The 25,282-nt window shown below is 50.1% G+C and overlaps 1 protein-coding gene across 3 annotated transcripts in view; it reads left to right on the plus strand.

Moving 5' to 3' along the window:
• Positions 1 to 454: 454 nt before the first annotated feature.
• LOXHD1 (lipoxygenase homology PLAT domains 1) overlaps positions 455 to 25,282 on the plus strand; it is a gene marked incomplete at both ends in the record, with an annotated part of 149,144 nt that continues 124,316 nt past the window's right edge. For all 3 annotated transcript variants that reach the window (XM_080821495.1, XM_080821496.1, XM_080821497.1), the window contains 4 exons: positions 455 to 584; positions 3,943 to 4,057; positions 10,343 to 10,423; positions 12,213 to 12,397. In XM_080821495.1, the coding sequence (XP_080677621.1) occupies positions 455 to 584; positions 3,943 to 4,057; positions 10,343 to 10,423; positions 12,213 to 12,397 (511 nt within the window). The remainder of the gene's footprint in view (positions 585 to 3,942; positions 4,058 to 10,342; positions 10,424 to 12,212; positions 12,398 to 25,282) is intronic.

Here is a 25,282-nt window from a genome sequence, read left to right on the forward strand (position 1 = left end):
AGCTGTCCCTGGGGTGACCTAGAGGGGCTCCAGGGGGCCTCCTTGCTGTGAAGCCAGGTGGGAAAAAGATGCCAAGGGCTTGATGTCACCTGATTCTCCCTGAAGGGAGGAGAGGGGGTGGGGTAAGGAGAACAGCCTGCCCTCAGTCCCCATGAATAAGAGATGAGGCCCAAGGAGAAACCCCGGGGCAGGTGCAGGAGGAGGTGGTTGACGACCGGGGGACAGAGAGAGGGGCCAGGGACAGGAAGGACAGAGATAGGGCACTGGAGCTCTGTTCCGCTGCCAGAGAGGAGAGGGGGCAGGAACAGGCTGTGGACACAGGGAACCCAAGAGTGGGCTCTGGGCCACCCAGAGGTGGGCACAGGAGGTCAGGGAGAAAAGACCTCGGGGCCAAGAAAGTGTGAGAAGGTGGGCGCTGTGAGTCCGCAAGTGCCGAGAAGGGGCAGCCGGCAAAATGATGCCCCAGAAGAAAAAGAGGAGAAAGAAAGACATTGACTTTCTCGCCCTGTATGAGGAGGAGCTGCTGAACTATGCCTCGGAGGACGATGAGGAGGAGCTGGAGCACGAGTACTACAAGGCCAAAGGTGCGGACGGCGGGCCGAGCGGTGCACACGGCCCTTTCCCTTGAACGGAGGAGGGAGGGCAGGTTCCAATGCAGCCTCAGGCCCGGCGGCTGTCCTCCATCACCGCGGAGTAACGGGCGGGCGTTCGACCATGGTCCCCTGTACAGAGTCAAGGCCAGCTGCCCTTAGGCACAGATCTCAGTGGCATGGAATAGACTAGAACCGCAGTGCCCACACTCTCCAGTCCTATACATCCCAAGAGCCAAGTTCCAGCCCGGTCTCCACCCTGCAGCCTGATGGCCCAGAGCCCCCTGCTCTGCTCCGGCAGAGGGGCGTGGGGTGTGGGGAGGAGGCCTGACCCCTCACCACCTGCCCAGCGGGGGTAGGGCCTGCTGCCACCCTGGTGATGGAGAAGGAGTCTGGGGCCCATGTGGGGAGGGCACTTGCTGCTCTGCACCCTGGGGCTTATCCTTCCAGGCTCATCCTCCCCTGAGGGGTATAGGGGCTGCTTCAGAGTGGTAACCAGAGACGGCTGGAGTGGGGATACAGGAGTTTATTTTGGCCTAGAGAGGAGTTTTGTTGGTTTGGTTTGGTTGTGTTTGTTTGTCTTTATAATGTTTTGAAGATTTTATTTATTTATTTATTTTTTGACAGAGATCACAAGTAGGCAGAGAGGCAGGCAGAGAGAGAGAGAGGAGGAAGCAGGCTCCCTGCTGAGCAGAGAGCCCAATGCGGGGCTTGATCCTAGGACCCTGAGATCATGACCTGAGCCGAAGGCAGAGGCTTAACCCACTGAGCCACCCAGGTGCCCCTGAACTGAGTTTTTAATTAAAAATTTCAAATTGAAGAGTAATATACATACAGTACAAAACTTTTCCTAAAGGTACTGCCTGATGACTTTTCACATATGTGCATGCTTGTGGAATTAACATTCAGATCAGGACATGGAACTTTTCCAGGCTCCAGAAAGTTCCCTCACTCTCCTTCCCAGAGGTAACAGCTCTCCCGGTTCTATCAGTATGGATTAGTTTTTCCCATTCTTGAGTTTCAGGTAAACAAAACTGTACAGTAGACAGATTTTTTTGTGTCTAGCTCCTCTATTTCACTCAACGTTCTATCTTAGAGATTTACCTGTTTTGTGACTTGCTAGAAAGTTTGGTCTTTTTGTTGTCCTACTGTATTTTATAAATACATCATTTATTTAACCATTCTGTTGCTGGTGGGCATTTGTGTTATTTTTAGTTTTTAGCTATTAGGCATACAGCTGCTTTGAATCTTGTCTACATCTTTTGATGGACACGTGGACTCATTTCTTTTGGATTTGTAACCAGAAATAGAATCGCTGGGTCACAGAGTGGGCATATGTTTAGCTACTGGTGTTTGCACCAATTTACACTTGCAGCCAGCAATGTGCGAGAGTGCCAAGGGCTCCACGTTCTTGTCAACACTTAGTATTGTCAGTCTTTTTAATTTTAGCCATCCTGGTGAGTGTATGGTAGTATCTCATAGTAACTTCAATCTGCATTTTCCTGAGGAGTAATGATGCTGAGCACACTTCCATATACTTATTGGCCACTTGGGTATCTTCTCCTAGGACATGCCTGTTTAAGCCTTTTGCCCATTTTCCAACTTTACGGAAATACAATTTTATTGAAATATAATGACCTCATAATAAAATGCACCTATTTTAAATGTGCTGTTTGATGGGCACTGACATATGTATACATCTGTACAACCATATAGCATTTACATTATCCCCAGAGGTCCCTGTGCCCCTCCTCGGTCAATTTCCTCTGCTTCCAATGCCAGGGCAACCATGTTCTGCTTTCTGTTAAAGTAGATTAGTCTTTCCTAAAGGTTCATGTGAGTAACATTATGGTGCATAGAGTTTGTGTCTGACTTCTTTTGCTCAGCATAACCTGCTCGAGATTCATCTCTATCGTATATGAGGATGGTTCGTTCCCTCTTGATGCTGAGCAGTCTTTCATGGTACAGATATACCCCAACTTGTTTATCCATTCATCTGTGGTTGGAAATTTAGGTTGTTTCCAGTCTAGAGCTATTATGAATAAAGTTGCTATGAACATTTGTATGCAGGTCTTTGTGTAGACATGTTTTATTTTTATTCCCCTTGGGTAAATACCTAAAAGTGGAATGTCTGGATCTTATGGTAATTGTGTGTTTATCTTTAAACAATTTGCTGCCCATTCAAAAAATAGTGTGGTACCTCTTCTCCTTATTGATTGTGTGAATTCTTTACCTCTTCTGAGCCTGAGTCCTTTGTTAGGTATATACGTTCCCAAGTATCTTCTAGTTTGTGACTTGCCTTTTCATTCAGATAATGGGCTTCATTTCAGTAAGTCTCAATTCATCAATTTTTTTTTTATGGCCAGTGTGCCATTTAAGAAGGACCTGTGTGCCCTTGAGGTAGCTTCCTCACTCCTCTCGCACCCCAGACTTCCCTTTTCTCCAAACCGTGCATCTCCAGGCCTCTGTGTCTTCTCTCATATGACGTGGTCCTGGAATTTCTACCATGCTGCTCATTCTTCTGTGGACATTCAGTTCGGAAATGCCCCTGTGTACGTGCAAAGCCATGTGGGCAACTCTTTAGGTCCTGGAGTTTTCCCAGGGAGGAATCCAAGGCTTGTCTACAGATCAGGCACCCCTGTGGGTGACGAAGAAGAATTCAGGATTTGTTTATCACAAGAGACAAGGAGTTGTGCAAATGTACTTCCTCCTCTCTTCCCTCACGGTGCTGTGATCAGGATCTTCATCAGAACCAGGGACTTCAAAGAAAAGGCATCAAAAGCAAACTGTACAAGCTTCTAGGAACCAAAGAGAGGGGAAATCTGTGTCCCTGCCAAGAAGGGAGCCCTGACGAAGCTCTGCGTCACTCAGCTCTGGGACAGCTCTTCCTGGGCCTGTAATGACAGTGCTCAGGATGTCAGGGGAGGTGAGGGCTGACAATGCAACTGCATTCATAGAGGACAGAGAGGAATGTGAGAGCAGGTGCAGGCTCTGAAGGCCGTATCTAGGAGGCATCTAGGTGCTGTGCTGGAAAGGTCACAGACTAGGTCCAGAGGCCTGGGTTGGCTCCAGTGATGACACTGGGTGGTGTGTGACCTGGGCTTTCCCCCTGTCTATAGGTTCCTTACCTGTAAAATGAGTGTGCACCATTAAATAGGAGGTTTTGGTCTTACAGGAGAACTTGGTGTGGGTCTGACCCTGACTCAGAGGTTTGTGGGCTATATCAGGGGTTTATAGAGACCTTTTGGCTGGGTACCCCCTGAGGAGCTGGTAGGAGCTATGGCTTCTTCAAGTCCATGTAGGATTCTGGGTTTTCTGATAAGACTGCAACATGTCCTCTTTTCTCCTCCAGTGTACGAGGTGGTCACAGCCACGGGGGACGTTCGTGGTGCAGGGACAGATGCCAATGTCTTCATCACCCTTTTTGGGGAGAACGGGCTCTCTCCCAAGCTCCATCTCACTAGCAAGTGAGTACCAACTTGGCCTTGGTGGGATCATCGACTGTTGGTCGGGATTAATGCAGTTCTAGAAGCCAGGGAGAAGACCTGTGTAGCCACAGGCATATTAAGTGGCACAAGGCCTCCGCTAACAACAGACCACATGTCAACCGGGTCCTTCCCAGTGACCTCCTGTCAACCTTCCTGTTGGTTTTTGTGTGAAGTAATACTTACTTCGGATCTCAGAATTCCCAAAAATCCTATTAGTTGTCCCTTGATATGGGACCAGGAACCCTGGGTCTGGATCCAGCTTTACCACCTAATTGCCATGTCACTTTGGCCAAATCTCTTCACATCCAAGGCCTTGGCTCCCTCCTCTAGCATCTAGGAAGGCTCATCCCCCTTTTAGGAACCTCACAGGGCAGTTGAGAGGAGGAAACAAAACCATGCATTCAAAGGAGCCAGGAGTTTAAAATGCTCTGACTTGTGTCTCTCCTAGGGCCCAGCACCACACAACACCTGCCTGTGAGCTAGCACACACACACACACACACACACACACACACACACACAGACTCCTCCTGTGTGGGGACTTGTGCACGTGTGTTTCTGTAGACGTGCTCTGTGTGTGTGTTCGTGTGTATGCGCCTGTGTCATTTGTAATGCATTAACAGCAGGGCTGCTGCCTCTTGGTTTTGATCCTCTCCCCCGACCACATGCGTGCGCACACGGATACCCCCAGAGCAGAACGTGGGCTGCTTTAGCAGAGTTCTGCAACCCCCGGGCTGTCTAGGGGCGACCGCAGTGTCGTAGGCAGCTGCCTCTCAGTCTGTGCTGAGCGGAACTGGGGATGGGTCCGTTGGTTCTGAGCCCGCTGTACCCCGACCCTCCCTTCCTCCGGAACAGCCCGATTTATGGCTGCCTTGCCCACTGAGTTTCTGAGTCAGATTTCATTTGTGCCAAGAGTTCTATAGCCAAGAAAAATGTGAAAATCCACTAAATTTATTTCAACTCATTCATGGGGAAACTGAGACCTAGAGAGGAGGGGGCCCGTAGCTCTGAGCCATGGAGCTTCTAGATGGTAAAGCTGGTCTTCAAACCCCAGGTGATGCAGACACTTGCCTCGCGCATGCGCCCTGTGGCCCAGAGGGTGTGTGTGAGCTTCCCCTGCAGGCTTCCTGACCCTCCAGGTTGTGACCTCCTGGGGGGTGGGGGAGCAGTAGAGGAGGTTGTGGAGGGGTGGGGCTCCCAGGCCAGGATATCCCCGAACTCTGTGCTTCGCAGACTGACCCGGCCCTGCGTCCCAAGTTTGCCCTGAGCGTGGGCTGTGGCCTAAATGTGGCCCCTTGAGGCAGGCGTAACGTCTGGTTTTGTCCATTTCCGCAGAACAGGGTACCCGACTTCTTGTACTGCTTACTCTGTGGAGTGACTGGCTTGCGGAAGTCTCTCTCCCCAGTGATGTGGGCACGGTAAAGAGAAGACATGAAACGTCCATCCTCTTTGCCATGTGACCCCCTCCCCACCCAGTGCACTATTCTAGGGAGAAGCCACTAAGCTCTGGGAAACCAGCCAGGGGGGTTTCTGGAGTCCCCAGCCTGCCTCTTTTAAACGAAAAGAACCCTTTTCTCCTTTCACGGTGGTTCTTGCTGTTTCTGCTACTTTCTGCATCTAGTACCCTCACTCTTCCCCCCTCACTATTTTCATCTGTCAAAACAGCCTCCCAGGAAGGCCCCAGAGTCACCTTTCATAAACCAGGAGGAAGGTTGGTCAATGAGTCCCCATTCCCAGGAGCATGAATTCCAGGCTTCCTTCCCAGTGAGGAAGGGAAGCCTGCATCGCGGCAGAGAGAGGGACAGGGCAGGGAGGCCTCCAGGTGTCACACATCGGCCAGCATCTCCACGCCAGCCCCATGGACAGAAATGGGCACCCCCTCCCTGTGACTCAGTGGGTCTCTCCGTACCTGTGTTGTGCACGGGTCTGGCCAGGACCCCGGTCGGGCTGGCCTGGAAGGCTCTATAGGAGCCCAGGGGGAAGACGTGGTTTTGGAGGTGGGGCTCATTTTGTAGCCTCTGCTGTCTGTCCTGGGAGGCTGGAGAGGTGATGTGCAGAGGGATGCCAGGTGAGGTGGACTGAGAGGGGCGGCCGGCTCATCCCTCCAGCTCCTCTCCCAGCTGCTTGCAAACAGCCAGAGCTCAGTGTTACCTGTCAGGGCCGCCAGAGCAGGACTTCACAGGGAAGGGCAGGGGATCTGGGCCTCGGGTAGTGAAAAAGACCCAGATGAGAGGGGACAGGGGAAGGGTACTTCAGGCCACAGGGAATAGCTTGCAGACGCACAGAGGCAGCAAGGGGCTGAGAGGGGAGGACCGGGCCTTAGAAGGCCCTGCTTGCAAGCTGATCAGTGGGGGCCCAACTTACAACATGCCCGGGAAAGATTAATTTGGCCGCTGTAAGATCCAGGGGAGTGTCTGCAGAGAGAATGGCAAAGACACACTCCTCGCCATCTAAGATGCCTTCAGTTCATGACGGAGACCTTGGGCCTGGGAGGTGAGCACCGCTTTCCAAGACTTCCGGGCTGCCGGAGGACCCCAGATGTGAGGGCCGCAGAGGTCTCCTTGCTCTATGACATTGAGATGGAGGTGTTCCAGCCCACCCTTCGCCCGCACCCCTGCCCTGGGGTCTGGCTCCCAGTCTCTCGGCTCACTGTAGGCTGCTGTTCCCTCCTCACTACTCGGTGTGACCCCAAAGCCAACTCGGGTGTCAACTGAAACTAAGCTCCCTTTCCTCGCTTTACACACACACACACACAGGCTGCAAGGTGTTCTTGAGTGTACAGACGTCCCTGATAACTTGGGGCACCAGAGCGAGTGCCCAGCACAGCAATGCAAACAGCTTGAAATGGAATCTTAGACAGACCCCATCGTCTGAAGATGAAGCCGCTGCCTCCCCTGAAATTTCTCACAGCTGCTTTCTCCACGGCGTCTGGCCGCGCTCCCGCACCCCACCTTCCTCTCCTGCGTCTCCCGCATCCTCTCTTTCCTCTCTCCCCTCTGTTCCCGCTCCATCTTCTGCCTTTTCTCCTGTGCCCCGGGACTTCACCTGCCTCCCACCTGGCCTAACAGAATGTTTACTTCCCAATACAAATGAGTTCTGCTCAATTATTTGGCGCCTGATGTTAACATGCTGACTGTTCTGACCCTCGTGGTCTAGTGTCTGACTCCTCGGTACACACCGGGTCCTCTGTTAGGCAGCAAAGAGCGTGGCACGTTCACTTTGATCCCCTGCCAGCTGACCTCCACCCAGGCCCCACACCAGCTGAATGTCAACAGCCGCGTGGCTCCCAGAGGAAGGCCCCATGGTCTGGGTGCCCTTCCCTGTCACCCAGGACCACCCCCAGCCCTGGGTCACATGTTCAGAATATGGCAAAAGGATGGGATCTCATGAATCTTCGGGAACACGGTTCTCCCGTGGAGAATTCACCATCTGAGTGTCAGAGAACGCCTGGCATTTTAGCCCACTAGCTCGGCCGGGTTGGTGGCTAAAATGCCCTGTGCGGCCTTTACAGGCTTTCCTGGGTAGGGGTCCCCACTGACTGGGTGGGCTTGGCCAGGGAGGGGGCTGTGTACTGCATTAGCCTTCATTTGCTGAGCGACCAGGAGCCATGGGGAAGCCACAGCCTCCCGCAAGGAAACGTAAGGAAGTCTGCATCTCTAATGTTTCCTTTGTGAGGGGACCCTCTGGCCCTTGGCACTTCTCTCTCGCCTTCAGTCGGTTTTCTGAAATCAACCCCCTACTGCATTCTGACTTCCCAGAAGCAGGAATTTCAGAATCTGACCTGGCGGGTGGCGGCTGGGGCTTGTTTGGGATTATCGTGGCCCCTCTCTGGAAGACGACAGTCCGGGGAGGTGTGCCTCTTCAGTCCTTCCCTTCCTTCCGCCGGGGAGAGGCCCTGGGCCCCAGAAGGCCTTCCTCTTGTCGGCCAGGGAGTGCTGGACCCCGTCACATGAGCGCCATGGACAATTGCTCCACATCCTGTGACATGCTGGAACCTTCCGCTGGGGTCCTGAGACCCTCTGCCCATCCTGGTAGACCTTTCTCTCCTGGTCTCCCTCCTTCCGCCTCGCTTTTGAACATTTGTTTTCTGCGGGACAGTACACCATGGTCAACTATTAACAAACACGCTGGGACGTCTGAATTCACAGGCCACCTGGTCAAGGGCACAGGGCATTTCTGAAGGTCAAAGGCAGCTGTCAGAGCTTCTCCAGAAGGGGCTGTGGTCAGAGGCTTCCCAGGACTCCAGCTGCTTTCCTTTCAAATCGCCCCCCTCCCCCCCTGCTCATTGGCACTGGCCGCTTCCCAGATTCTAGGCCCCACAGCAGATGAAGCCTGACCGTCCTCAGACTTGTCCCCGAGAATTCACGCCAGGGGGCCGCAGGCCGTGGGGAGCGGGGGGCTGAGGAAATGGGACTGCACCATATTCGTGACGGCAAATCACGAGGCGCTCCCTTCAGAAATGTACACAGACAAGAATAAACAACCATCACTTCATAGTAGTCTTATCATCTAGACACAACGTTTTTGAATAAATCCTTCCACTCCGTTGTTTTTAAATGCAGTTGACATCCTGTTGTGTTGGTTGTTCTGTTCATACATTCTATTTTTAATCTGTTTTTTCTTTTATGCCTCTATCATAAGCCTGTATCTGTTGCATTAACTCCTCTTTGATAACAGGAGTTTTTGATGGCTGCGTGGTACTCGACCACAGCTCTTCCCAGGGCCACTCTTTCTTGGGTCGATGTAGAGATAGAGACACTATTGTCTGGTCAAAAAATTGTCTCATGTTGTCTCATGTTGAAACAGAAAATAACTCCTATTCACTTCTTCCCCATTCACACAATCCTGAGGCACAGAACAATGTTCACGTGTGTTCCACACCGTGGCACACGATGGCTTTGACTGTAATGAGACGTGGGCTGTGTGGTTATTCACTGTTGGAAGTTAAGCCTCTGACAGGTATGTGCAATGAGCCTGCAAATGGGTCCTTTCCCTCGAGCAGAAATCCAGAAATTTCTAGCATTTTCTCCTTCCCACCCTCTGTGGCCGGACCTCAACTTGTCCCCTGACAAGGCTGCCCCCGTGTACGCCTGTCACCTGACTTCATGATCTCTGCCTGCTTTGGGAGGGCCTGAGGCCTCCTGCCTCACCATGTGCCCACCTTCAGGAGACTTCTCAGGACAGACTGTTTGCTAAAGTGGGTCTGTCTGCAGGCCCACAGCGTCCCAGTCCATAGAACCTCACAAGCCTTCTGTGGCTGAGTCTGAGCCTTGTTGCCTTGGACAGAAGGCTCTTCACCTCCCTCTTTATCTGGCCAATAAATAGGCATGTGTGTTCTACACTTTTCTTTTCCCGGGGGCTGTGTGCTGGTGCCGGGAGCCCCGGCTGGGAGCCCGGTGTGGGGTCCACAGCCCTCCGGACCTATGAGGGCTTCACTGTGGGGGCAGGAAGAGCCATAAGCAGGCTCCACGGGCGGGGTCCCAGCCCACACAGAGGACGCAGCAGTGTCCGCACGAGATCCCGGCTTCTGCTCCCAGAGGACTGCGTGGGGAGGCTGCTCCGGGCCTCCTGCGTCTAAGCTGGATGGAATCCAGGATGCACCTGAATGTGGATTCACCTGGGCAGCCCGCTGAGGAACCTCTCAGGTGTACTTGCCTCTGTTCACACCTTCTGTGTGATGCTCGATATGCACTCCCTCACCCCTTGACTCCCCTGGTTGCCGGTTTGGGTTGAGTGTTTCCTTTGTTGTTGGAATGGCAGGACCGTGGGCCACCACCCAAGGTCTGCATCTGCTTGGGGCTGCCATTGCCACTCCCCCGAGCAAAAGCAAGGCAAGAGAGGAGAGGCCTGGGCGCCTGCAGGCCGAGAGCACCACGACATTCACTGTGCCTGCCTTCCTCCTCCACTGTCCCAACCCAGAGCAACCAGAGCCCACTGGGTCATGACTTTGGAGATCCGGGTTCTGCTCCCAGCTCTGCCACCAACCAGCACTTTCCCTGTTTGTAAAATGGGGCTGATATCGCCCGCCATACTTGTCTTAGCGACACACGGCAGGCATCCCAGGAGATCTTGACTGTGAAAACAAGGACCGGATACTAACCGACCTTGCCCTCTGTCAGGAAGGAATCTCAGAATGGAAGCGGTTGCTCGTAGCTCTTCCCGGGACTGGGACGGTGGAGGAAGAAGGGGGATGCCAGCCCTTGGCTCTCCTCCCGGGCTCGTGAGCCTAGTGCAGATCTGTGCTAACTGTGCACGTTCATTGTAGGAGTGAATCTGCCTTCGAGAAAGCCAACGTTGACGTGTTCCGGGTGAGGACCAACAATGTGGGCCTCATCTACAAAATCAGGTGGGAATCTGAACCCTGACCAGGGAGGGACTGAGAGGAAAGCCAGTAGATTAGGAACTAACATCACTACTGACCCTTTCTGAGTGTTGATTACCCCCTGGTGTCATTTCAGGGGTGACCAAAGGCCCAGATCTTTCCCTCCCACCCTAAACTTTCCCATTAGAGATTCACTTCTTTGGATAAAGACAGTTGGAGACAATGTCTCACAAACTTGGGAAATCGGCTCTGAGAGGCACCAGCACGGTGGTCAGGAGCAGATTCTCTGAGTCCAAATCGCTGTGGTTCAAACGTCTGCCCCGTCATTTGCTAGCTGTGGGATTTCAGGTAGTTCCTCTCCAAGCCCCACTTCCCTCACTTGTAATAACGAGTTAGTGAGGACTCAACAGGTTAGTGCTTACACAGGAGCGCTCAGCAAGGGTTAGAGATGCCCAGTCACTTTGCAGGACACCTCGTGACAGAGAGCTTGTCCCTCTGGGGGTGTTGGTGTGAGCATGTGGGGAGGGTGAACTCTATCAGCCTGGCTGTCAAGGCAGAGCCTCCCCCTCCCTCTCTACTACCCAGGCCCATTCAAGTTCATCCCCATTTGTCAGGAGGTCAAGGTCATGTGTGGTCTGATTGCCCCCAGGCTAGGGTCAAATGCTTCCTCAGTTGAGTCCTGTTTTATCTTCCTCCCACTAGAAAGTATAGGACCATAAACTTTTCCGGGGAAGTAAGGGACGTAGGAGAGCCCTGGCACTGGCTTTGTGTTGGGGGGTGGCGGTGGAGGGGTGACGAACAGGGAAGAGGAGGGTTGGGGAGAGGGTGTTGGTGTGGGGAAAGGCAACCACTACTCTGAGGTCGTACTGGGTGCTGGCCTTTCTGCCAGGCAGAGGTCTACACCCTCATGTATGTCATGTGTGACATGGGTCCATCAGGGCTGTGCTGTCTTGAGCTGTGTTTGTCCCACAAACAGCGAAAGTAAGGCCTCTCTACGACCAGCAGGGAGGAGATGCTTGGCGCAAAGGGAGGCCATCCAGAGGTGAAGGTCTAGGGGAGAAACTGACCTCAGAGGAAAAGTTGGGGCTGCCAAAGCATGAGCGGGACTGCAAGAAGTGAGGGGAACTTGGGAGGCCAGAGTTTAAGGAGTGAGGATCTACGTTGCCCGATACAGCAGCCCCTGGCCACATGTGGCTTCTGGGCACTTGAAATGCAGCTGATCCAAACTGAGATGCACTGGACATATAGGAACACACCAGATTTTTGAAAACTTAGTAAAAGAAAAGAATGTCAAATATCTCATTAGCAAATTTTTTCATGGTCCCGTGTTGAAATAATATGTGGATGAAATAGAATATGTTATTTAGCTGAACTTCACCAGTCCCTTTGCTTCTTTTTTAATGTGGCTACTAGAAAATCTAAGCTTATGTACATGGCCCACATGTACAGCTCAGGTGATATTTCCACGGGTCAACATCAGTCTAGCTGGCCGGGGGGATCGTCTGGGTGGCGGGACGAAGGCGAGTATCTTGCGGGGTCGGTCTGGGGTCTGGAGATCAGGGAGGGAAGGGAAGCTCAAGACGGTCCTGGGCAATCCTGGATTTTCTGTGGAAGGTGCTATGACCCTGCTGGTGATTCGACCTTGCACGGTATTCCCATTTTGGAGACAAGGAAACTGAGACTCGAGGGGTAACGCAACCACAAGAACTAAATGATAGCACCCCTCTTTGGAGTGAACGTCTGGGTATTCGAGTGTGGAATGGGCGTCGTCTCTGTTTGGCCAATGACGTGTGGGTGTCTGCTTCCGCCCCAGGATCGAGCACGACAACACAGGCCTGAACGCCAGCTGGTACCTGGATCGTGTGATCGTGACCGACATGAAGCGGCCTCACCTCCGCTACTACTTCAACTGCAACACCTGGCTGAGCAAGGTGGAAGGAGACCGCCAGTGGTGCCGTGACCTGCTAGCCAGCTTCGACCCCATGGACATGCCCCGAGGTCAGTGCCAAGGCTGGCCTGCCTGCCATTCCTCCCTGCCAGGGCTGGCCTGTGCCTCTCTCTTGCTCTGGGCAGTTCCCTGTCCTCTTGCCATTCCTCTGGGGTCTTGCTATTGGCCAGGGTCTGACTGAGGCCCCATCTTCTTCACGTGGCTTCCCCAAAAGCAACCTTATGTGCTCTGGGGAAGGGGAAAAGCGAGAGGACCTGGAGGCCTGTTGGAGGAGTGGGCTCAGTTCTGAGCATATCCTGTGTTTTTAATAATTCTGGTTGATGGGTACCCACCGAGAGTCCTCTCCGAGGTCAAAGGCAGCTTTCCCTCCCTTCCTATTTCTTTGCCGTTCTTCTGATGCCCAAAAGAAGGGGGGCTCTGGCCAGGACAGGGCAGATGGGAATCAGAACCCACAGCGTCTAGGGCTCCATCAGGATGTCCCATCTCTAACTGATTTTATGAGGAAGGGAACAACTAATTTCAAGCACATCTCTGGCCAGAGGCCTTAAATTCAGTCGTTTCAGCTCAAGAGGAGGCAGGGTGACAAATCATGTAAAAACACACACCATATCCCATGACCTATTTTATCACACTTTTGTCCCCCAAAGCTCTGACCTCACCTCGCCTCATATTGGACACACCTGCCTTTCCAGAAAGGGAGAAATCACACGTGGGTACCACCATCATAACACCTAGCTCGCAGAGAGTCATAGCTCATCGGAAAGAAAGGCATTTGATAGCCAGGAGAAGTGACTTCGCCAGGGTCACTCAGCAAAGGCAGATGCTCTCCTTAGACTCTGTCTTCCAGCATGTGCCCTGTGGTCTCCAAATTCCATCCTCTCTTGCAACCCAGCTGGGCAGAATAAAATATATCCCATGTCCCACTGCCTGCCTCTGATTTCCTACCTTCCAGCTGACCTTGAACTTGCCTCATTCCTCTGTGGTCGCCATCATCATAACTTGCAATGTCACTGTTTCTTTTTTTTTTTTTTAAGATTTTATTTATTTATTTGACAAGTAGGCAGAGAGGCAGGCAGAGAGAAAGGAGGAAGCAGCCTCCCTGCTGAGCAGAGAGCCCGATGCAGGGCTCGATCTCAGGACCCTGGGATCATGACCTGAGCTGAAGGCAGAGGCTTTAACCCACTGAGCCACCTAGGCACCCCCACTGCTTCTTTTCTTAAAAAGATATGTTATAGATCTTTCTCTTCATAGCAAAGGCCAACTTAATCATTGTAGAGAATTTATAAAACAGAGACACATGCAGACATAAGAACTGAATACCTGTAATTCTATCACCTGGATAAACATCCCTGGTGACATTTATGTGCACTCATATCTAGTCTTTCCCATGCATATGTAGTTTGAAAGAATGGGCTGGTCCAACATCCTGTTTTAGAGCATATTTGTTTCTGTGTCTTTAAATACTGCTCGACACTCCTGCTTGCCATGGCTGTGGAGTGCTCTGGGGTAGGCAGGTACCACCTTTGACTCACTGAACCCCTTTACTGTCTGATTTACATTGTGTCCTCTGCAATTTTACTGTTACTATAAACAATACACCTAAATCTTTGTACAGACTAATGAGTCTTTCCTCCGGATAAATTCCTTAATAGAAATTATAGGTCAAATAGAATGCACACGGTTAAGACTTTTAATGGGCATTTCTGTCCTAGAACTGTCCTAGAAAGGGTGCATCAGTGCACAATCCCACCAGCTGTGCAAGAGCACCCACTTTACTCACCCTCAATACTTAGTACTGTTTAATTTTCTAACTAGATAGGAACAGGGGCTTTGTGATGTGATCTCTTTGGTTATTGGTGAGGCTGGATATTTTTTATACATTTATTGGTTATTTATAGTGTGTGTGTGTGTGTGTGTGTGAGAGAGAGAGAGAGAGAGAGAGAGAGAGAGAAGGGGAAGAGTGAGAGAATTGTCTACCCAAGCCCCATGCATCTCTTCTCACTAGGGGTGAATATCATAGATTTTTCCCAAACACTACGTTTCTTTGATTCTTGATCCAGTCTCTTTACTAGGATCAATCCTTAGCAAGTTGTCAAGCTGGCTATCTTCCTCTCTGCTCTCTTAGCCCCCCCCCCCTTTCTGGGCCTTTTCCCACCATTTAGTTCCTCATTGCACCTTTTGCTTTGGCCACATGAAAATCCAGGATCCCTCTGTTGGAAGAGCTTCTGAAAAGTTGCCATTAAGAATGAATTAGCATCACTCCATGGTTCTCCAACTTTCCACGAGAATCACCCAGGGTGGTGTTCTTGCCTTGAGGGAAAGACAAGACACGCTGACGTCGTCCCTCATTCAGACCACCTGGGCCCCCCGCCCTTTAATGAGCAGGAGGGCACTGGACTTTTAGTATTTCCAGGCTGGATTCTGGAAGAGGGAATGAAAAGAGGGATCTTCAAATATTCAATGGACTGCGTTGGTAAGCAAAAGTTTAACTCTCTTTGCTTTTCACCTGGAATTATACCAACTTGATGTTTGGTTGCTGCAGAAGGTCTCTGATGATCCAAATGGGGAAGATAATTATTTCTTCGTCCATGCAGTTTGATAGATGAGAATTACTTTAAGACATGGGATATGAGCAATAATAGAAGGGGACATTTTAAGTGTATATTTCACCTCTTCATGACCCTCCGAGAGATGGTGGATCATTAGTTGGGTAGCCTTGCTCCCCTCGCCCCACTCCCCGGACCGTCTTCTGATGTTCTGACTGATAATTAGCTGGAAGCTTCTTTCATTCCTGCTCTTTAGGGAGGATAGGTGTTCTATGCTGACCGACTGACCCTTTGACCGAGCTGATGAGCAGATAGTGGCCAAGGTGGAAGGGCTGGACCTTGATCAGGTTTCTAGATGGTTCCTCTATAGGGGATCTCGTATAACATGCTTAAAGACACAGACATGAGGGGAGCTCGCACTGCCTGTGGGTGCTGGTGAGCTGTGGAGCTTTAGGCCTGCTGCCTTAGACAAGTGTGTCACCCGCCCTGCATGGCGCAGTGTCTGACTTTTGCCGTGGAGATAACTTTTACCTCTCTGGGGTTCTCCTTAAATGCGAGAAAGTGCCCCAAATATTCCCAAGATGTTGGGGTGGATGCCCGGTCAGGGTCACCCTCTTCTTTCATGGAGCCCACTCTGGCAAAGGTGGGCATGAGAAAAAAACAGGGACAGGAGGTTGCAAAAGAAGGGGGTGGACGATGGCCAACTCAGAGTTATGTGGATGGAAGATCCCGGATCCAAGTTCAGTTTCTCAGTGGTTCTCAGTTGGTTGGTCAAAAACCCTACATCTGACACCTTAAGGAAACTGGACATCAGGGCCAACCCAAACACTTCGCCTTTTAGTTTCCTCCATGTCTGATTGCCAGATCTTGAGGATCTGTTGCTGGGCATGGGAAGACAGGTTTTTGTGTCCCTTCCACCACTGGAGGTTTCCAAACCCCAGCCACTCACATCCCATCTTCAAGAATTTTGCTTTATACAAGTACAGCAACTTCCTTTATTACTTACTTATTCTTCTTCTTAAACTCACTTTTGACAACTTATCATTGTCTTGTAAGTGTATTTTAAAAAGAAAGTGTGAATGGCTATCATAAAAAAAGAACACCTGTTATCGTTGCTGTAAATATCAGGTATACATCAGCACGTATCAAAACAAATACACAACAGTAGATAACCCTCCTGTATCACCATTAGCATCCCACGTGCTGCCAGTGGCGTGCAAAATGTATGCAGGGGAGCACTACCAGCCCTGTTCTGTGAGGAAGGGAAAGTAGAAATGGGGAGGAGGGGAGGAGGGCTGGTAAGATACCTGGGCTCTCTTCTTCCTGATTCCTGGCTTCATTCCATCCCTACCATATTTCTGGGGGAGGCAAGGTGAAGGAGGGTGGGCAGGTGTTGGTTACGCAGATGATGCTCAGAGAGGGGGTGATTCATCTAATATCAAACAGCCGACCACAGATGGAGCTGGCACTAGAATGCAGGGCTCCTAATTCTCAGAATAGGCTTCCTGCCTGTTCCCTGGGCAGGGCAACCAGCCTGGTCCCTAAGAGATCAGGGCCTGAGGGCTCACAGCTAGGGCTCATGGAGGGCAGGAGGACCAGTCTCCTATGGTCACAGGGATCCCTTGCACCGTGTGCGTCCGCACCGGTTGCTTCTCCGGCCTTGGCTTGAATCCAGCCTTCTTGAGCGGTGGACAGCTCCCAATCACCGAGCTCAGCCATTCCAGTGCTAAGTGGCACTGATTGTCAGAAAGATCTGCCGGAAATTAAACCCCAGACAGTCTTGTCTGTTGCAGTCCACTGCTGACAAACGCCCTGTACGTCTTCCTGTCTGCCCTTCAGCCGCGTGAAGACAGGCTGCTCTTGGTCTCTCCTCTCGGGGCACATGTCCAGCCAGCCTCCCTGAGCAGTTCTGGTTTGCCAGTGCTCCCCAAGAATGGACTTCCTAGACGAGAACACAGTGTTCCGGATGGGGGCTCCCCAGAACAGAGTGCAGACGCCTCCCTGACTCCATCAACCTATTTCCTTTTTAAAACTATTACTATTGCAGTAAAACATACATGAAATTCATTATCTTAACCATTTTTAAATGTCTAATTCAGTGGCATTAAGTAAATTCACATTGTTGTGCGACCGTCACCACCATCCATCTCCAGAACTTCTTCATCTTCCCCAACTGAAACTGTCCCCATAAAATAATGGCTTCCCGTTCCCATTTCCTCCAGCTCCAGGGAAACTCTGCTTTACCTTCCATCTCTATAAATTTGACTACTTAGGGATCTTATATACATGGAATCATAGACTATTTGTTCTTTTGTGACTGGTTTATTTTACTTTAGCATAATGTCTTTAAGGTCTACCTTGTCACAGTGTGTATGGGAACTTCATTTCTTTGTAGGGCTGAATAATAGTCCATTACATGCATAGACCCTGTTTTGTTTATCCACTCAGCTGTTGATGGACATTGGGGTTGTTTCTATCTTCTGGCTATGGTAAATAACGCTATGAACGTTGGTATACAAATAGCTATTCAAATTCCTGCTTTCATTTCTTCTGGGTACAGACCCAGCAGTGGAATTTACTGGATCAGGCAGTAATTCTATGTTTAACTTTGTGAGGAATGGCCATACTGTTTTCTACAGCAACTGCATCATTTCACATTCCCACTAACAATGCATGAGGGTCCCAGTTTCTGTATATACTCACCAATGTTTTATTTTCTGGGTTTTTAAAAATAATAACTGTGATTAGTGATATCGAGCATCTCTTCTGGCGTTTATGGGTCACTTGTACATTTTCTTTGGAGAAACGTCCCTTCAAGTCCTTTGCCCATTTTAAAATTGGGTTGTTTGCTTTCATTGCTGCGTTGTAGGGGTCCATCCAGAATGTATTTGTCGATATTAACTTCTGAGCTGGTGCGATTGATTCACAAAGATTTTCTCCCATTCCATGGGTTGCCTTTTCATTCTGTTGAAAAGAGTTGTGTTGACGCATGAAAGCTTTTAATTTTTATGAAGTCCAATTTGTTATTTTTGCTTTTGTTGCCTGTGTTTTGACGTCACATCCAAGAAATTATCGCCAAACCCAATGTCAATGAAGATCTTGCCTCATGTTTTCTTCTAAGAGTTTTATACTTTTACTGGTTACTTTTAGGCCATTGATCCATTTTTAGTTAGCTTTTGTATACAGTAGGAAATAAGGGTCCAATTTTGGTGTTTTTGCATGTGGAGATCCAGTTTTCCTAGCATCATTTGTTGTAAAGACTGTCCCCTCCCCATTGAATGGTTTTGGCACCCTTGTCAAATATCATCTGACTATATACACAAGGACTTATTTCTGGGTTCTCTATTCTGTTCATTGACCCAAATGTCTGCTCTTAAGTCACTGAACTGTTTTAATTATTGTAGCTTTGTAGGAAGTTTGGAAATCACGATGTGTAAGACTTCCAACCTTGTTGTTTTCTTTTAAGATTATTTGGATATTCAGGCTCCCCTCATGTCCTGCTTCTTATAACCAATACTGCCTTTCCATTAACCCAATATACCATGGTGACAATACACCACATTGACTTTTCAGTCAAAGGGCTCTTACTCCCCTGGAAGAAAAGATGAGGATACTGTCTCCACCCCAAGTCCCCAATTCTTGCCCAGGACTTCAAGGCTTCTGGAGAAACAACCTGGATTCTCCTGACTCATTCCCACGTGAGTCAGCAGGAGTGGGTGTCCCATTCTTGGCTGGCTCCCCTCCACATCTGAGCCGAATGGTCCAGGAGACTTCACACCTCCTGATTAATAATCTCAGACATACATGTGTTGTATTAGGGAGTTAGAAGCCATCTCTATGCTTAGAGTGGGTGTTAGGGGTCCTGGCATTCTTCTGGGGCCTGCAGAAGGCTGGCAGCCACTCGTTCAGCATGTCTGGATTGACTATCCCTGGGAATACAGTCTTGGCTATCGAATAGCTCCAGAATTGTAGTGAATTTTCCATCCCGCCATCTGCCTCTTGGCATCTCCCCATTGCCATGGATGTCTGACACTCTTCCTAGAGGATTTCTGTCTAGAAAGGCTTCCCCTCTTGACAACCCAGAACCCAGAGAGGCGCAGTACCTGTCTTGACATCTGTACACTGAGGGCTGCTGGCCAGAATCTTAGAACAGTCTCCCAGGCCTTGAACTGAGGCATTGCCATTAGCAGTTGTCATGGGTCATGCCCCTCAACTCCCCAAGCTGCTCTTAAATGCCGGGTCTGGGGTAAGGATATGGTCCTGGCACTCCAGTTGCTTGCAATTCAGTGAGGACACAGACTGCCACAGTATGAGCTACCCTCAAGGAGAGGGGAGGGCATCACATGGTTCAGAGCTCCATGTCTGGAGACATAAGGGTCCTAGGTTCAAATCCCCCAAATACTACCTTCTAGCTAGGTGACCTTTGGACAAAATATTTCTATAGTCTTGGATCTTCATATGCATATACTGTACAAATCCACAGTGCCCCTAGGAGCTGAGGTCTATTATTGTCCCCACTTTACACCTATATCAAGGTCAAGGTAAGCATGCATAGACCACCTCCCACCTTGCCCTCTGTTTCTTAGTCCTGGACCAGCAGCTCCCATTTCTCAACTTGTTTGCTCAGATTGTGTTGGCTCCGGTGTTTGGCAGACTGTGGATCTGAAAGCTGTTCTCTCCAGCACTCATAAACCATGAGGAAGTTTCAAGGGACCCATAGGAAATGGATCTGAGGTTGAGACATTCTCTCCCCGCCTGCTCCCTGATGGTGGCCTGGAAGCCAGACTGCTGACAGGTTTCTGGGGTTCATGCCCTGTCCCCTCAAGCCCCACAGGACCTAGGAGCCCCAGAGTCCTACCTGACTACTGCCTGGAAGGGTTAACCTTGCTCCCAGACTTCTGCGTTGAGCCGGGTAGAGAGAAGACCGCAACAAAGCATATTTCAGGGTGAGAGGAAACATCAGAGCCAGTTTCTTTCCCCCTGTGTGCTCTCCCTCGTTCTGTGCTTCACTTTCCAGCACGGGGGGTGGGGGGATAAAGCCCCAGGCTCTCTGGAAAGCATTGCCTGCTCCCTCACCTTGGGTTCTCCCCCTTCAAACTCTGAAGAAATCAAAGTCTGTGCCACCCACAGAAGTGTTTTTTCAGGGGTTCCCCCAGCCCAGCTGCCCGCCAGGGATGTGTAGAGAATCTCATGGGCAGGGAGGAGGAACTTTTCAGCCTGCTCCCTGAGATTTAGACATGATCTGGCTAATTTATGGCCAGAAGAAGCCACTGTGGCTGTAGGGGTGGGTTGTAAGGTGTTTTAAGATGGATACACAGCTGAGACAGCCCACGTCTCCTAGACTGCTGTTGGCCTCTTTGGGTGCTAACTGCTGGGTATGTGTGTCTCTGGGCTCTCCAGCCAAGCTCAGGTTTCTCTGGGGTCTCCCTACCCGGTGATTTCATTCATATCTGCCAGCCCGGCCACTGGGACTCAGGGGCTTGAATGAGATTAGTAAGAAACAGGCTCATGTGTGTGTGTATATGTGTGTGTGGTGGTTGGTGGGGGGTCATATGTAGACCGTGTATGCAGACCAGCAGCAGAGGTGGGTGGAAAGAGCCCTACCAGGGAATGGGGACAGATAACTGGCTTCTTGTCTTGCCCTTCCATAACTGGGTGCCTTAGGTAGGTTACTGGTTCCCTCTGGACCGCTTCCTCATCTTACTAGAAGCTTGGACTAGATGTTCTCTGAGGTCCTTTGTGGCACTGGCTTTCTTCTGGTGTTCTGCTAGCTCAGTGGCTCCTTGTCTCCCTTCCCTGGCTCCAGGTCTCCCACCCCCTCAGTTCAGTCCCCGAACCTTGATGTTGTTACTTCTGGTGTGACATTCCTGGGGCCCGGCGCTCAGGTGCTATTGTGAGTACGGTGCAGCATTTCATGGGCTGAGAGCACAGGGCTGCCCATCCCTCCCGCCGTAGGGCGGCTCAGGACACATCTCTGAGGCTGGAGTGGGCCAGACCTGATTAGGACAGACCCTGCCTGGTTTTCTCACTGTGAATATGACGTCACTTCCTGCTTTCTGGCCAAGTAATTGTCCTCATCCCAGCACCAACCCACAAACCCTCCCACCTTAAAAAGCACTGAGATGATCACGTGGCTTAAATTAGTACTGAGCCCACACCACATCACTCGGGGAAAGTTCTGCCAACTTGGCAATGCGACAGGCCTCCGAAGCCAAGAGCTGAGTTCCAGCTGGCCTGGGGGCTGTTCACACCCCAGGGCTGTCAGAAAGCAGGCACAACAGCTCATCGATGTTTCAGACCCAGGCCTTGCAGGCAGCAGAGGAGGCCCATGTATTCAGAATGGTTGGGTCATTCCAGCCAGAACGGCTGGCTTCCGAAAGTGGGTCCTGCCCCTCCCCTTCTCCCAACTGAACCTGTACCCTAGGCTTCCTCTGGGACAACCCTTTCCTTAAGGAGCATTTATCTTCTTTAGTGTGTTAATAGTAAATATGGCTGGAGCCAGTATTGTGCTATGCCCCAGAGAGACGAAGGGGCTGCTTGCAGAAGTAGCATCGGCTTGAGCAGGTGGGCCAGGAGCATGGGGGTGGTCGGGAGGTTGGGAGGGGTGGACGACCTTTTGTCCTGACTCCTAGTCTGGCTTCCTCCCTCCTGCCTTCCCGCTTCCCTCCCTCCCTCCTTCCTTCCTTCTCTTCTTCTTCCTCTTCCTCCTCCCCTCCCTCCTCTACCCCTCCCTCCTCTCCCCCTCCCTCCTCCTCCTTCCCCTTCTTCCTGTCCAAAAGGAACAGGAAGGAACATTCTTCTTGATGGAGCAAATGGGACAGGTAATGCTGGGCTGAAAGCTGCCCAGAGGCCAGGGTACAGGTAGAAATGAGATTGTGTTTGTCCAGCATAATCACTATTTCCACTCCCAGTGATTTCATCAGGCAACTGGGTTATAATTTCACTACAGCCCACACGGTACGGCACAGTGATTATCACACAGCTCCAGATGTGCACCCGGTCTTGGCAAGACTGTGCTGGGCATGGTGCCCACAGTGCATCTGAAGAAGGGATTGGACAAGAAAGGGATCGTGATTAACATTTTCGGGGCATGGGCAAATTTCGCTGACCTGAGGTGGATAGTGATGGGCTTGCTGGAGACCGGCCCGGTGCAGAAGCAAACGTAGCACGCAAGCAGCCCGGCTGATGGATGCAGAAAGCGCCCATTATGGCGGCTCTGCCAAATAACCCAGCAGCCCCGACTTACTCCCACATTCTATCAATGATACCACTGAGCAATCAAATAATTGATTTTAAAAATATAGCTCTCTGGGTGCGCCTGGGTGGCTCAATGGGTTAAGCTGCTGCCTTCGGCTCAGGTTGTGATCTCAGGGTCCTGGGATCGAGCCCCACATCGGGCTCTCTGCTCAGCAGGGAGCCTGCTTCCCCCTCTCTCTCTGCCTGCCTCTCTGCTTACTTGTGATCTCTCTCTCTCTCTGTGTCAAATAAATAAATAAAATATTTTTAAAAATAGCTCTCTGGATCAGAAAGCGCAAAGAACTATAAACCCTGGGTTCTAGTTCTGGCTTTGCCACCAGCAGTGATGAGACCCGGGGCAGAGCTCCATTCTGCTCCCATCTTCAGCTTCTTCCTCTGTAGTGGTTTCTGAGGATCTTTTTAGGATTAACAGAGTTCATGACCGAAGAGAGAAGGAGGGGTCCAGGGCTAGCCCTCCTCCATGGGACAGAGGAAACTGGCTTTTGGTGTCCTCCCTTCTGCTGTGGATACTTCTTTCTCATTTCCGCCCCCCTCCATACTTAGCCTTCTTCTGCACAGTGCTCATATCCCCGCCATGAGCAAGGTCCCTGGACCCCTATTTTCTGCCGTCCAGACCTGGCTCTGCCACTCCATTAGTTGGGTAGGGCAGGAGCAGATGTCTTAAGCTCTGTGCCTCTATCTCTTCCTCTGTAAAGTGGGGATAATGTGAATTCCCACTTTGTAAAGTGGTTGAGCTGATTCCTTGGGGGAAATGAACTTAATGCAATGCTGGCCGTAGAGTAATAGCTCAGTAAATGACACCAGCGTTGTGGCGGTTGTGCTTGTCACCTTCCTGATATTTTCCCTTCTTCTTCCCCCACACCCAGGCTTATTATGACTCTGAGATGCACAGACTCAAGATTATGGCCTTTCAGAAGCCCCTGAGTGCCAGGATCCCCTCTAGGATCCACCAGGCTCATCTAGACAACTGGAAATAGACTCATGACCTTGATTTCAGTGGAAGCCTGCAGGGAGAACCTCTCTTCCTCACCCTTTTCCTTCTCCCTGATGTTTCCCCTTAACCCAGCTCACACATTATCCAGACCCCTCTGAGCTCTGTTTGCTGTGGCTGCTGCCTGGGAGTCATTGTTCCCACAAACCCTCTGGAGCTGGGCCTGGGCCCACAGACTCAGAGCCGTGAGGGTTTTGGCAGTTGGGGAGGGGGGGCGGCTGGGCCAGTCCTACAGCGCTCTCCTCCTCTGAACTTCACAGCAGCTCCCCGCCCACCCCATCTGCTCCCACCTAACATTGCAGAAAATCATCTCCGGAAAGAGTGGGAGGAAGAGAACTGTTTCCAGTGAGGAATATCAGAGAATTTCAGGACCGGAAGGGACCTTATCAACTCTTCCTCCATTTTTTAGAAGAGAAAACAGAAGTCTCAGGAAGTTAAGCCTCTCGTTCTTGGTCACCCAGTGTGGGCAGAGCTAGTGCCCTGGGCTCCAGATGCCACTTCATGCTCTTCCAATATCATTCAGTGTTTCAATGGGCACTTGCTGGGAATATTTTATGGCAGATCCTTTGCTCAGGGTAAACATGTACAGGTCTTTCTCTCTAGGAACTTAGAGACTGAAAGGAGACAGTCAAGCCAGTAAATAATCAGTGCAAAAAGATAGAATGTTCTAAATAAGGAATGACCTGGACCAATGGAAGCATAGAGGAAGAAGGAATCAGGAGGGCTTCATAAAGGAGGTGATGCCCAATTGAGACTTCATAGTTGAGGAGTTTGTTGGACTTCCAAACAGAATGAAGTTTTCAAATAGGTGTTTATAATAATCTTTTTTTTTTCCTATTTGTAGAGAGCACTTTCTCAGATCTGCATTTTGTATGCATGAAAATTGGAACTTATAATACAAACATTGCCTTGGCAATGATCCAGCTGTGGGTCATTCCAGCCACCAGTGCTTTCCTGATGGACACTTGCCCTGAGCTGCAAGTTGGCCAGAGTGGAGCAGGGTGTTAGAGAAAGGGTTCCCACCTACCTGGGCTGGATAGCTATCTGGTGGGCCCCTGCCTCTGTCTTTTCTCTTCCTTAGCCCTGTTCTCAACCCTCCCTCTAGCCGCCCTGACCAGCAAGCTCAAAGGTTTCTGGTACCAAAGCCGGCTCAAGGGTGGAAGGGTGTCTATCAAGTGCATAGATTTTCCTTAGGTGTATCTCACCAACTTGTGGTTCTCAACAGCTCCTTCTGGATTATATGACTTATTCAAGTGTTGGCTTTAGGTGACCTCAATTTTCAGTTTTCAATTACTAGGGAAAAAGCATGGCTATTGTAAAAATTGTCATAAGTATAAATAAGCAAGAAAAAGAATAAAAACTTCCATAACCCCATTAACCCAAAATGATAATAGCTAATTTTTATTGGACACTCACTCAATGTCATATATTTTTCTAATCACTCTCTATCTAATCTTCACAACACTGCCATGACGGATTTATTATTATTATTATTATTATTATATTATTATTATTATTCCCATTTTACAGGGGAAGCAAACTAAGTCACAGAGAAGTAATTTGCATAGAAGTGATGGACCCAAGAATAAACCCAGAGGCTTAAACTTAATTGCTATGTAGGAGAGCCCTGGAGAGACTGCTATTAACATTTTGGCAAATTTCCTTCCTTTTTTTTTAATGCATGAATGCATTAAACACTACCTACTGATCAAAGGTGGTACTGTATTACAGTCAACTTTGTAAGCAGGTTTTATCACTTAATACTATATAATAACATTGAACAATCTTCTAACCCATTATTTTAAATGGCCACATGGGTGAATATCATAACTTAACCCCGCGATTGCCCATTCCGGGTACTTTTAGGTCGTTCTCAATATTTTATTATTAACGATGCTGTGATATGCTGTGATAGACATCTTTATAGGTCATTTATGAACACAATTATTTCCTAGTGTAAATGAATTGTTATGCACAGGGATTGGGTTGTTCATTCAAGGGGCTTGTAGAATGGTAAGCCTTCTGACAGGTATTACTCTGCCCTCCAGGAAGGCTGTGTGGCATTCTGGTTCCTCCAGCAGGGGATGAGAAGTGCTGGCTTCCCAGCAGTGGAGTGGAGTCTGGGGTGGAAAGGGAAGAAA

This window comes from Martes martes (assembly GCF_963455335.1).
Source record: "Martes martes genome assembly, chromosome: 13".
In the NCBI taxonomy this organism is placed as follows: domain Eukaryota; kingdom Metazoa; phylum Chordata; class Mammalia; order Carnivora; family Mustelidae; genus Martes; species Martes martes.